The 14,763-nt window shown below is 36.9% G+C and overlaps 1 protein-coding gene across 2 annotated transcripts in view; it reads left to right on the forward strand.

Annotated features, from left to right (window-relative positions):
* The window catches only part of LOC145984425 (uncharacterized), a 99,920-nt gene that overhangs the window by 14,166 nt on the left and 70,991 nt on the right, over nt 1-14,763 (forward strand). The window contains exons 2-3 of one of the 2 annotated variants that reach the window (XM_083118088.1): nt 2,688-2,812; nt 13,683-13,751. In XM_083118088.1, coding sequence (XP_082974214.1) covers nt 2,693-2,812; nt 13,683-13,751 — 189 coding nt within the window. In that variant the 5' untranslated portion in view covers nt 2,688-2,692. The remainder of the gene's footprint in view (nt 1-2,687; nt 2,813-13,682; nt 13,752-14,763) is intronic. The other variant, XM_083118089.1, reaches the window with a different exon arrangement.

Raw genomic sequence — 14,763 nt, forward strand, 5'->3', positions numbered from 1 at the left:
TATATATTGTCCTTTGAGAAAGAGCTTGCAAAATCATTGGTTTTAAACAAGGTTGTAGCGGCTCATAAAAACAGACGTACCTTATCATAGTTTCTTGGTGTGGTTATTTTCTTGTTTGAATGAAAAAAGTCCTCACATTCTCTACATAGAAAAAGTGATACGTGTAGTATTGATATCCAGCGAGATAATGAGTGTATTTTTTATGGTGTATTTTGTTTACTGTTCATATGAATAGTAAGTTTGTGATACTATTCCTCTCAATAACGGCTTAGGAAAAGAAAGCAATACAATTATTGCATTTTATTTGACATAAAAGATTTGTGCCTGTGGAACAAAATGCAACATAACATCTCAGTGATTTATCTTTGGATCTGACTGTAAAGTATATCACTGGTAAAATTATACCGTAGTAAAGTATTACGTAATTACCTTTTAGCCGATATTAGTTAGCCCCCAAGAACTTGACTCCGAAATCTGTAGGCCCCCCACTTAATTTAGGCTGGCGTCATCACTGGGATTCAATATTAAATTTGAGGAGGGGAGACATGAAGCTCTTGATAAAGCATAAAATCTTAAATGGTCAAAGGATTTCTGTAGGAGGAGGAGGGTTTGAACATTATATTTCAGTGACTATATTTAGCGATATGAGAAGCTGTAACAGAGTAAATATTGCAGGATCCTATGACAGTATTGACACCCCATTAAATTACAAGTATGCAAGGAAATGGATGTACAAATGTTCTTGATCACTTGGCTCGCAATAATGAGTTACAAAAATGCATTTCTGGCATTTTGATGAGATGATTGTCAAGAATTATTCTATACCTGCATTAGAAGACAAACAATATTCTCGATATATTTATTAATAATATCATTTCTTAAAATATAATGCTTAATGTTGGTATACTGCTTAATTTAAAGCAAGTGTGTCATTTTGATGATGTAGGTCTATTGGAATTATCATTGTATTATTGATTTCCTGTATGCTGTAATAGCTGTACTAAATGTACTTCACAGTACTTGCACATTACCCCCCCCCCAAAAAAAATAGAAATGTCAAATTCACATTTGTAACTTATTGTCGCAGGGTAATTTTATTGCAAGTGAATTTGCACTTAAAATAAAATCCATGTAATTATTGCTGTGGATTACTAAAATAATTATAATTACACCAAGCTGATGGGGAAGAGCTTTTTGAAGGAGGTACCTTGTTATATTATCTCAGGCATCTCCTGAACGCATGCTGCGCATGCGTCAATTGTGGGGAAAAGGACAGCTTGCTCTGCGACGACATTAATGAGCATTTCTACATTCTAATTTCTTCATATAGGAGAAGTATTTATTTTCGACGAGAGCGCTCAACTATGCTTATATTACATTTCTTGGATCTGAAGTGAAAGAAAGTAATAATTATTTTCCCACAATTGACGCATGCGTAAATGTAAACATAAACATAAACATAAACATAAAAGCATGCTCAACTCACCCTGGTCTCCCCTGCAGATAAAGAAGCTCCCCTATGAAAGAACTTTCTGAAGTCTAGAGAATATTCTAAATACTTGCAGCTACTTCTGCTCATAAACAAAATGAGTGAATGTAATAGATGCTGTTCATATTCTTTGGATTTATCCTTAAAGTTGTGAGTTGTCTACATTTTCACTCTTCACTGCAAACAAATTATGCAAAATAGTTTACCTAATGTCAAGGGGGGCTGATGGCAGCACCAAGGGGGCTGACAGCAGTTCCAAGGGGCTCAGCCCCCCTCCCCACCTGGTCCCTGCCTGACTACAGGCCTGGGGGTACATGACGTGATTTGTGGGATGCATGATGCCATTTGGGGTGGATGGACACTCCTGTCAGTAACTATGAGGTCTATGGAAGAAAATTTTTGCATGTGTTCATACCTTGGTAGTATTGACAAATACACAAAGTTTCATTGAAATATGAATTGGTGGGTGCCATTCCAAAATTTTACTGGGTGATTTGATGTAAAGTAAAGTAAAGTGCTCCCCTGTGCTTTGCACCATGCCATGAAGGCGTATAGGGGGTGTGGACTTTTGGCCTCACACTTTCTTGATCTTAGCTGAGTTGGGGTGCCCCTGGCCACCTTTACCCCCAGAGTATCCTCCAGGTACCCACTTTATATGACGCTGGGTGGGCGCCGGAGCTGCTTGAACAGGTTGAAAAAGTCCCGGTTCTTCCCCAACGGGGATCAAACCCAGTTCTCTCGCATGGTAGTCAGATGCCGTAATGACTGAGTTACCGCAGCTAACGGATGATTTGATGTAGAATGGTAAAAAGGATAAAAAAGAAAAGCTGCACTGTGGCCACCAGCAATCTCGCATAAGAGATGCACATCACGATGCAATGTTTTAATGCTATGACATTTATTCTTTTAACCATTTTTTATCCATTTAATGTAATTTTTGGACCACCCTGAGGAAGGATCTGGCAATGGGTCTGAAACTCAGTTTTTGGAAAGAACCTGTTAAACCACATATATTTTATTTACTAATTCACTAACCTGTGGTTATGTGAACAAGGAAATTACTTGTTATTTTGTTGTTTAATTTTTCAGTAATGTATGTTATTTTTTATCGTTATAACATAAGTGAAAATTGTTGACAGCATATTTGATCTGGAATTCTTATAGGTAACCTCTGTGTTTGAATTCTTGTAAATTTCAGATACCATGGAAATGGATAAAGATAAAGTAGAAGTCACTAATGATGCACCAGATGACCCTGCACAAGAAGATCCTGCACAAGATCACTCAGTTGAGAGGTTAACTACACTTGTTCAAGAACTTCAGGTAAAAGTTTATTAAATACTATTTGTTAGTACATTTTACAATGGTGCATTTTACTCACTATCAATACAGATAAAAATATATAAATGACTTACGTGAGTGAGTAGAAATGGTTCAAAATGACGTTTCGGAAGTCTGTACTACTTCCTTCATCAGGTAAATAAAATAGAAAAAAACTTTAGGTGCCAAACATGGTACCGTGTTGTCAAATCGTAAGTTGAGGATTTAGGTTGAGGATAAAAAAGGTAAAAAAAAAACTTACTCTGATGACATAAAAACTCCGATGAAAACCTTCACTGTCTAAAAAAGTTAAAAACAAAAACCACACAACTAAAACAAATAAAAATCGATAGCCTATTATAGCCCCCTAGTGACTCCTGTCATTGTTGGGTAGAACACATGGACTGGGAGCACTCCGGTGCTGTGTTCAAGGGGAAAATTTCCCCTACAACGTTCCCCTCTACGATCGTTTACGGCACCATTCCAAGGTGAACTCCCTCTCTTCTTCGACGGCCTTCACAACCTCGGGAGTGACATGAAAACACATTTTAGTGTCGGTATTTACCACTTTATCCCACTTTTTAAGAAAAGCAATCCACCCTTCCTCCAGATTACTATCATCTCTGTTAAGCTTAATCGTTTTCTGGTGCATATGAATGCAGCTTCATAAACGTTCCTGTTTAATTTATTCTCCTCCTTCCTAATTACTTCTCTTTTTATAATCCTATGTCCACTCATTATGATATGTTCGGATAGGTCTGTTTTGGGAACCCTTCCTTAATATCTTTATCATGTTCATCCCATCTAGTGCGCATTTTTCTCCCCTTCTGCCCAACATATTCATTCCCGCATTCACATTCTATCCAGTATACCCCTTTTTGTTCTTCCAGGTTATCCTTGTTCCTCCCCTCCTTTTTATACCCAGTAACATTCTTTTCAATATTTTTAGGGGCCCTCATCCCGCATTTTACACCATATTTCCTCATTGTTTTTGCGATCTTTTCTAAAAAATATCGAAAAAAACATCCTCCGGATGTCCAGGAAGGATGTGTTTTGGACATTCTGTGGATCATTTTTGATGTGTTTTGGATATTTTGGATATGTTTTGGAGATTTGATGGATCACTTTTGAACATGTATTGGACATTATATGGATCATTTTCAAAATTCTATGGATGTTTTATGTCATTGTGGATAAGGATATATACTGGACTAAAGTTGTACATAATCTGGACATTATGCTGATATTTATCGCACATACTTTGGAAAAGAATGTTCCTGGACTAAATTTACACAAATCGAAGACCTTGGGTAGATATATGCTTATAACAAGTACTTCACTCTCTCTACCTCTCACTCTCAATCACCCATTCACTCACTCTCTCTCACACGCATGCACTGATGCACGCAAATTCACACACACACAAACACACACATCTACACATCCAAAAAATGATTTGTATTCACATGCATATCAATGATATGCAGAGTATGTAGAGCTTATTCTTCACTACTATGGCTAAGCAAGGCAACATGCCCGATGCAACTGGCGTTGTGTTCAAAACACAAAGAGAGCCTCATGGCAAAGAAAGTTTTGCCTGGGCTGGCACACATGCGTGACTCGCTGAAAAGACAATGAACCTACGGATGACACAATTCACAATATTATTATTTTAACGTACTTGTGTTTATTATAGCTAAGTAAAAGAGAAGGTAGCGTAGCGACAATCTTTAATTGTTTATTATCATGGACTTCCGCCTTCTGCGGGTGGTGTTTCTTTTTCATTTTTTTCTTCCAGAAAGATGTTAAGTAAATTATTCCACAGGGTAGGGTACATTTTTTAAAACAAAAACAATACTATTCCCTTAAAAAATAACTGTGCCAATTTAAAGTTATCTTGTTCCAGCGCCAGCCTGCACTGGTCTAAAATACAATGTTCTGTGATTTGAATAAGATTATGTGTATGGTGTGTGAAATACATACTTTATACATTGATGTTTATTTTCTCTGGGACGAGCATGGGTTCAAGGGTGCTCACAGGATTTTTCTCAAGGGGCCAGCAGAGCTTCAGTCGTAATTCTTTACAAATCATAAAATTGAAATTGAAATAACAATATCTACATTACTACTAATTTGGGAAACAACATTTTAACAGTGTGTAACCAGAATATACATTTCCTAATTGTAAATATCTGTCTCATAACCTGACTTTGCTTTTGCTGCCATTAAAAAAACAAAAACATTCTGTGGCGCCTTCTTTTTTTTGCCACATTCTTTTGCCAGCCTCCTATCCTACTCCTCCCTATGGGCCTGTCTTCATCCTTCCCCAACATGTTATGTGGTTTATAGGTCCAATCGAAACGCAATAACAACAGGAAAAGAAAAAGGGGGAGGGGTAGTTTTAGCGATAAAATGTAAATTTAAGAGTGTGTTAGTCGACTCTCCGCATCTAGAGCCAAACATGGATTGGATCCTCGTTAAAGTGTTCAAGGCATTGGGATGTTGTATATTTGTGTAGTGTACATAGCACCAGGTAGCAACTGTAATACTTACTTCGAATTCTTTAGGTTCATAGAAATACACGGTCAACCTGGTAAAGTTAAACTCCTCTTGGCCGGCGACTTTAATCTCCCTGACATAACTGACTCCAATTATGACTTAACGACTTCGACTGGACCTTATTTAGAATTGCACAATTTCATAAACTTTTCTGACTTAGTAAGCTTAAATGACGTAAAGAATAATAACGGAAAGACACTCGATTTGATTTTGACAAATGGGCACGGAATAACAGTGACACGAAACACACAGCCACTACTTCCTGAAGACATACACCATATCTCGCTGCTAGCAGATATTAATCATGTCAAAGAAACCTGGGATAAAACTTGTCATGAGCTGCAGTACAACTTCAATAAGGGCGACTTTCCATCCATCTATCACAAGCTGCTTAACACGAACTGGGATGTATTGAAAACAAAGAATGATGTGATTTATGAAATTATATATAAAATATTCGATGAATGTGCCCCCTTAAAGAAAAGCCACAAAAGACAGTACCCATGTTGGTTTACGAGCAGCATTATTAAAAGTATAAGTAGGAAACATTACCACCACAAGAAGTGGAAAAGACAGGCGGGAGACTTTCGATACCACTACAATAAATTTAGCGAATTTCAAACAATAGTTAGTAAGGAAATTATTGATGCATATAACAGTTATGTTGCCAATTCAGAAATAAATATTGCAAAAGATAGCACCCAGTTTTGGTCGTTTGTTAGAAATAAACGTAGGAAAAACAACAAAGATCCTGTACTGTTCAAGGATAAAGTGTTGTCAGACCGATGTTCAGTAGTCAAAGCTTTTGCACAGCATTTTCAGTCGGTGTATAAAAAAGATCCCTCTATATATGACATGAAAGTATTGCCTAACCATAAACAATATGAAACTTTGGATAATCTTAGTATTACAGAGATAGGAATTGAAGACATAGAAAAAGCAATTAAAAACTTAAAACCTAAGATATCAGCCGGACCGGACAAGATACCGCCCTATGTAGTTAAAGGTTGCAGTGATATGTTGAAATACCCATTATATCTAATTTTAAATTTAATTCTTGAAAGACACAAATTCCCTGAAAAATGGAAAGCCATGGCAATTTGTCCACTTCCCAAAACCAATAACACTAATGATGTACAAACCTACCAACCAATAAGTATATTATCAGCCCCAGCAAAAATATTCCAAAAAATCATGCACTGTTACATATTTACCCATGTAAAACCTGTAATATCATCGTTTCAGTATGGCTTTGTACCACGTAGATCAGTGTTGACCAATCTCTCCGATATTACCAATTTTATAAGTTTAACCTTGGGCGAAGGTGGTCAAGTTGATGCAATATATACAGACTTCTGCAAAGCGTTCGACTTGGTTAACCACGATATCCTATTAAGTAAATTAGCATGCTTCAATATTTCTGAACCACTGCGTCAATTGTTAGCTTCCTATTTGCAGAGCTGTAAGCAGTACGTGACGTATAAAGGTCACACATCCTCCGAGATAAGAGTCACCTCTGGAGTACCTCAGGGGTCTAACCTTGGGTCACTTCTTTCACATTACTTATTAACGACTTGCCTGATTCATTTGAAAATTCACTTTAAATTGCAGTTTGCAGATAACCTGAAATTCTACAGGAAAATAAGCAAACAAGATGACAGTGTTCAACTTCAAAATGATATTACGAAGTTAGATACATGGACATTAAACAATGATTTAACACTAAATATCAATAAATGCCATTTTGTAACATATACTCGAAAGAAAAACCCAGTTGAATTTCAGTATCAAATATAAAAGCATACTCTAGCAAGAAATTTTATACTCAAGGATATAGGGGTTATTTTTGATTCAAATCTTACTTTTAATAAACATGTAGAACAAATTATTAGTGAAGAGTTCAAGAACCTTGGGTTTATTCTTAGAATGGGGAGGGATTTCAAGAGTATAGAGACACTAAAAGTTTTGTATTATTCATATGTAAGACCAAAACTCGAATATGCATCTGTTACATGGAATACAGACACAGCAAAGTACAGTTTGGCAATTGAAAGAGTCCAATCAAAATTTCTTAGATTTCTAAAATACAAATTTCAGAAAGTTTACCCCACATTTGAACACTAAGACAACCTAATATATGAAAGTTGGTTTACAAAGCTGTGTCATAGAAAAACGTTACATGAAATAGTATTCTTGTGGAAGTTGTTAAATAACAAAGTAGATGCTGAACATCTACTCTGCCAGATAAATTTTCGAATCCCGTCGTCGAAAACTAGAGTCAATAATGAAGTTTTTCTTATAAAGAAGGCTAGATCGGAAATTAAAAAGAAATCTCCATTGTGGACAATGTACACCAGTTACAATAAATTGCTAATCAAGAATCTTTTCTATGAACCTAAGGGACCTCAGTAAAGCCACTATTAACACAATGACCTAAGCATAAACTCATAATTTCCTTATGAAATGATGTGATAAAGTGTGTGTGTGTGTGTGTATATATATATATATATATATACAGGATGACTGGTAATTAGATGTATTCCCTGAGAGGGGTTAAAGTAGAGACAATTTGCAATAAATTTGGACATATGATACCCCGTCCGAAAATTAGTCGTTTTCGAGATAATCGAATTTCTTTTGTTTCTTTAAAAAATGACAATTTTCCACATAAAAAGATGAATTGAGAAAAAACTGCTCATTGCATGGAACTTTTTTCAGCATTTTCTGATAGCTAACAAATAAGTGGTTCATTGAAAAAAACGTTTTTCCCAAATAACAATCACATGTAAGCCACGGGTGGGTCTAAACTTACAAGTGATGATAAAAAAATGCAATCTTAGTTTATTTGGCAACGAATTAATAACAAAAATGGTATGACACGAAGCATATAAATTACTTAAATTACTTCCTTATCACATCTGCTATCCAACAAGGTACAAATGTTGCTAACATTCACATTTGTGTACAAGAAATAATACTTCATTCATCGTTATGTGAATGCAATCAATGAACAATACATTTAAATAACATTATACGTCTTGATCAAAGTGGGCACCTCCGTTATGAATGCGGGCACACAGGTTTTTATGGACATTTGGTCTCTTAACTCGTGATGTGATGGTGTCCTTGATGTGTTGACCAGCTGTTAAGATCCTCTCCCTGAGCTCTTCTTGGGAGTTAACCAGTGTCTTGTCATGTGGCTCCAAAGATAAAAGTCGCAAGAAGTCAAATTGATCAGGGATCGAGCTGGGCAGCCATCATGCTGGTAAATCATGTCACGTGTTGTAGCTAGAGGCACATCCTTCAACAACATTGCCATTTCATTCCTCAAAAAATGTTCATAAGTGATGCCATTTAAGATTTGGGGCAGGAAAAATGGCTTGATCAAATGATTGCTGATGACGCCCATCCATACTTCTGCCTGGGCGTGTGACAGTGGCTGGATGAAAATTACTCAAAGAAATGGATTGGCTGAGGTGGCCCGATTCCCTGGCTGGCTCGATCCCCTGATTTGACACCTTGTGACTTTTACATTTGGAGCCACATGACAAGACACCGGTAAATTCGCAAGAATAGCTCAGGGAGAGGATCTTAACAGCTGGTCAACACATCAAGGACACCATCACATCACGAGTTAAGAGACCAAATGTCCGTAAAAACCTGAGTGCCTGCATTCATAATGCAGGTGCCCACTTTGATCAAGATGTGTAATGTTCTTTAAATGTATTGTTCATTGATTGCATTCACATGACGATGAATGAAGTATTATTTCTTGTACACAAATGTGAATGTTAGCAACATTTGTACCTTGTTGGATAGCAGATGTCACAAGGAAGTAATTTAAGTAATTTGTACGCTTTGTGTCATACCATTTTTGTTATTAATTTGTTGCCAAGTAAACTAAGAGTGCATTTTTTTATCATCACTTGTAAGTTTAGACCCACCTGTTACTTACATGTGATAGTTATTTGGGAAAAACGTTTTTTTTCAATGAACCACTTATTTGTTAGCTATCAGAAAACGCTGAAAAAAGTTCCATACAATGAGCATTTTTTTCTCAATTCATCTTTTTATGTGGAAAATTGTCATTTTTAAAAAAAACAATTGGAATTCGATTATCTCGAAAACTACTAATTTTCGGACAGGGTATCATATGGTCAAATTTATTGCAAATTGTCTCTACTTTAACCCCTTTCAGGGTATACATCTAATTACCAGTCATCCTGTATATATAATATCTATCTCTATATTACAAAAGTATATGTAACTGTATTCACTATGTATCCTTCATATGGGCTCTGTAATTAGGTATATACCTTTGAGTTCAATAAATAAATAAAAAAATTAAAAAATGGGAGATTCTTTGGATATCCAGGATGGGATATCCCATGGACGTCCCATGAATATCCAGAGCTGGATATCCATAGGAGGTCTATTGGATATCCTCAATATCCATGGATCTGATTCGAGATGGACATCCCTTGGAGATTTGTGCTGTATGGGTACATGGTAAGAAATGTGACCGCCCCCATTTCCTCCCAAAAAGCTAATACAGGAAACCTTTCTCAGGTATAATGGGATACATATGATATCATAGACATATTGAACAGATGGTTCATATTGGCAATGCGAAAATCTGACTTCAGAATTCCTTGTAAAGCACTTTCATTTTATGACAGGCCTCTCAATTAATGATAGTAACTCTAATTCTAATAAGGAAGTTGACACACATTGGACTTCAGGCTTATTAACCATTTTGTCATTTTAAGTAGTGCTCAAAATTCATTACAAAAATATGCAAATAATAACTTTGTATCAAAGAGGGTTCTTGGTAGGAATATTGATCCTGACTAGGTGGCTTTTTCAAGATAGCACAATGTAAACACTTATCTGTGAAAACAAATAAATCTCTTTACATACTTTGCTACCCAAAACCCATGGCATAACAGCCCATGTGAGTCAGTGGGCAGTGCCTACCTACCGACTGCCAGTCTCACTCCCACCAGATGTGGAAGATCATTCAACCAGTTACGGGGTGACGTGTGGCCAGCAACACAAACCTCCAAGTTGTTGTTGTAAGACCAGGTTATGCTACTGATTCGTAGCTCCCCAATTTCCTCAGGATTGTGGGTGGCCACCAGTCCAATACACAGGTCGAAATCTCGGGAAAAGTTATGTTTCACGAAGGAGACTCAAACCTGCATGCATCTCGGAGCCCAAAGCTTGCACCTTGGTACAGGACGTACTTTGCTACCATATTACCGAAAATTTGCTTCTAATGTATGTTAGAACAAATAACTCCCCCTCCATCTCTCCTCTAAATATGAACTTGACAATGTCTTCTTGTTCAGAGAGTTGGAATATTCTTGAAAAATAAGCCGTGGTAATAAAACAGAAATAGAGACATAACTATAGAGATGAAAAAGCTGATAAATTCCATAGGAAGCATGTGGTGGTGTGCAAGGAACTAGCAAAGTACATTACTTGTGGTGCCATCTATTGGACCAATTCAGTAACATGTGCATCACATTTGATCTTAAGTGGAACACAGGCTAGATTATGGGAATCTCAAATGGCTTGTAATTTATATCAGCTGAACAACAGATGGCTCGATATTGTAAAAGATGGGTCATGAAAATGCTTGACTACAGGATGCATCAGCAAAATCTGGGCAAAACAAACAGTGCATTTTAGCAAGTGTGTTCACAAACTTCAAACTTACACTTAAAAGGTTTTACATGTCAATGAAGGGATCCTTCCTGAGTCCCTTTTGCTTTGATCACTGCTTTCTTTCTCTGTCTGAAGTGTGAGCATGTCCTTTTAACTGCTCTCAGTCCAAATCTATGAATGCTGCCTCAGTAACAACCTGAAGAGATGCCACGTTGAGGTGCCTTGACTTCTTAGTAATACTTTCAGTAATGCTCCACACATAATAGTCCAGAGGATTTAAATCTGAACTATTCGGAGGCCAGAATTTATTGGACCAAAACATGTCCACATTGTTGGAGATCCAGTTTTGCACTAAAAGACCCATGAGAGCCAGTGAGTCATCCTGCTGGGAGATATGGCATCCTGGATGCCAGAGTTTCTATCCACAGCTTCATTACCATACTCAGAATTCATAGTGATGACCTTCAATAATAGCTGTTCTCCAATTTTATTCTTTACTCGACATCACTAACTTGGCCATTTCAACTTTCTGCACTTCTTACACACACATATTGTCTCTTGAGACATCAAAAACTAACTACTGCTCGCCTCCCCAGTAACGCAGTGGTAGCATCATCATCTTGTAATCAAGGGGTCCCGGGTTTGATTCCTGGTGGAGGCACATAGTGGTTCGGATCTCTCTTTAAACTGTAGGTCAAGTCCTGATTAGCCTTACTGTACATAAAGTGAACTTAACACACCAACTCAATCAATCAATCAAGACCAACTACTGCTGAAGTCAAATTTAGAGAAAACTTCCAACTTCAACTTTGTCCAGATTCTGCTAATGTATGGTGTACACCAAAAATGATGTTGACAACTAACTAAATTATGAGCTGTTGAAGATTCTCAAAGTCTGGGCTGTGCTTCTCAAAGGTCAAATATGACACAAACTTCTGAATATCTAAATGGAACCACACATAATGTACTTGTTCCTCCCATACTCTCCGGCCTTTAACATCCTCTTTTTACTTTTTCCTGATTCCTGTTTGTAGGATTGAAACATTGGATTTTATCTTTTTGTTGATGGCCACAGTTACATTTTTATTCTGTCCATTAACATTAGCATGAAAACATAGCAACTTGCCTAGGATGTCGTGGATTTGTTCTCCATCTTCAGTCCCCTGGAAGAACACTGCAGAGATTTTTCACATCAGTATGTGTCATTTGTATCCCTAATGCTCCAGCTACACAGAAAGTTATGTAATGGTCAAAGGGGCTTTCTATGTGGCAGCTTGTTTTCAAATGGAAGGTAGTTTTCCATATAGCAAATAGAACACATGTGACACTGTGTAGTAGAGTATAAAAATCGAAAATTTTATAACTAAAAAAAAAAACATGGGAATGAACTATCTTTAAAAAATCTGGCCACTTTCAACCTACTGGCAATATTTACTGATTTATTATTAAATATCAGGTAGAATGAACAGCTAGCCCAGTATTCTCAAGATAGTTTTGTTCAGGCTGCAGAACAGTGTGACGAACACAGAACATCAACTCTGAGGACTGTGTTTATGCAGTTAGAACAGGAACATCAGTGCGATGATGTATGGCCTTTGTATCGTAGGAGATGTATTGTTTACGACAGGGAAATTTCTCAGGAATGGGAATTCTGGGTTCACAAATTACGTACTGAGAAGGGAAGTAGGGAAAATACATCTAAAAGTAGCTGCAGAAACAGGGATATCTGAATAACATTTGTAAACCAATACCATGTTAATTCTCATTTTACATTTGCTTCTGTCTTCCTCATCTCTGCTATTTCAACAGAATTTGTCAAAGGGAAAAAGCTTATGTATTGAAGATGAAGATAATTCCATAAATTAAAATTTAAACTAAAAATTCAATAAATTACACTAACCTCCATGGTGGAGTGCTTAGCAGAGCTCCCTACGATGCCAGAGATTCAGGTTCCGAATACCAGCCTGGGCATGGATGTTCATTTGTAAATGTCTCTTCATCAATTTCATCATATCATCACTCATCGCGATTAGCCAAAAGTGGCAGAAAACTCAATCAATCCAACAGCATGAAATATTTCACTAGCACAATCATTTCATATTTTATGTGTTATAGGTTTTTTATAGGTTTATTATACTTTATTGTTTTATTATTTGAAATTCTAAATGTAGATTAACTGAAATCACAACAATTAATTGATAGTGCTTGCAACAAGAAGGTAAAATTTCCCACACATATATTCATAAATCCTGTATGGATGCTGAGGTAAATTTGCAGGGGGACTTGAGGAGTAGGTGAATGAATCAAGGGTCGGAGATTACCCACTCGTTAAAACCAGCACATGCCACTGATGATAATTTATATGTACATATATACTGTCTCTAAGTACTCATACCAACTCACTGGCTCAATGATAGTTTGTCTGCATGCAGGAAATGACTGCCAAAATTGTAATGGATACAGTTTAAATAACAATTAATATTTCCCATCTATTTTCATCCACCTCATTCCAGCTGTTGCTTTTCTTACGCATGCATGTTTTAGAATTATTTAATTTCATTGTTTAGTTCTCTCATTTTAATTTTCTTATTTCATTTTGTTGGATTTGATTAGTTCTTCATTCAAAATTATTCTATTTTTATAGCTGTTAACAGAAAAGGATGCTGAAATAAGCAAGTTGGAAGAGGATTTACACCAATTCCAGAAGAAGGTTGTAAGTATCTGTTTATTGGTGTCTAGTCTGTATATACTGTCTGGGTGCCTTAGCTGAGACCATGGAAGGAAGTGCACATGTGCCAAATGAAGGTATTCATTGGCAAAATAGGGGTGACGATACTTTGGGCAGGTTCTATGAAAATTGTTTGCCTTGGAAACCACAATGAAGTTTCAAACATAGTAGAACACAACATCGCCGCCAAAATACATATTATGTAGAGATGTTTATGAATTATGTAAAGGTACAGAATGAGACAAATAGTCATTCATATACTATACAGGGTGCTTGGAAATTCCCCTTATAAACTCCTAGGGGTAGTAGAGGGGACTGAGTAGACAATATTTGGAATAGGAACCCATGTCCAGAAACGTACCGTTTCCATGCTACAACTATGACAATGTGTCGGATGTGCCTGTGTTGGTATGCAATCTGTTTAATAATTTCCCTTTTCTGAGAATAATCCCATGCTGGTTAGTGAATTGGCATTACTGTAAGGTATTACCGCAGTTGTAAAATGAAGAGTTCCCTGTCCAAGGCTTGGATACAGTGCTGTAGCTTGGGTTTGGAAGCCACTACAAATGCATCACAGATCACCTCCAGGTGCTGGTAAGGGAAAAATTTAACCAATGAAGCCTGGTGGTAGCTTTAAAGGAAAGTAATCCATCCCCATGTACAGTCACGGACACTTCTGAGTTGTAACGACCCTATTGAGGAAGCACTGAAGCAAGCCATCCATGTCTGACCACCAAGCACCTTGTGACTAGACAACCCAACCAGCATTGCAATTCTGCGGCTTGTATACCAGTTACAGGTATACATCTCATCTCTGTAAATTGAGTAGTGATGCCAAAGAGAAATACGAGATGAAGATTGTCGATCGTAATGTCTCGTGTTCTCGATATGGAATAATACTCGGTCCATGTTATGTTCCATTATTTAATGTTGTTTGGGAACGAAAGTGACGGACTAGGTTTATATTTTTACTCCTTGCATTACAGTAAATTCCATA

This window comes from Lepisma saccharinum, chromosome 2, assembly GCF_977018435.1.
Source record: "Lepisma saccharinum chromosome 2, izLepSacc3.1, whole genome shotgun sequence".
Taxonomy (NCBI): Eukaryota; Metazoa; Arthropoda; class Insecta; order Zygentoma; family Lepismatidae; genus Lepisma; species Lepisma saccharinum.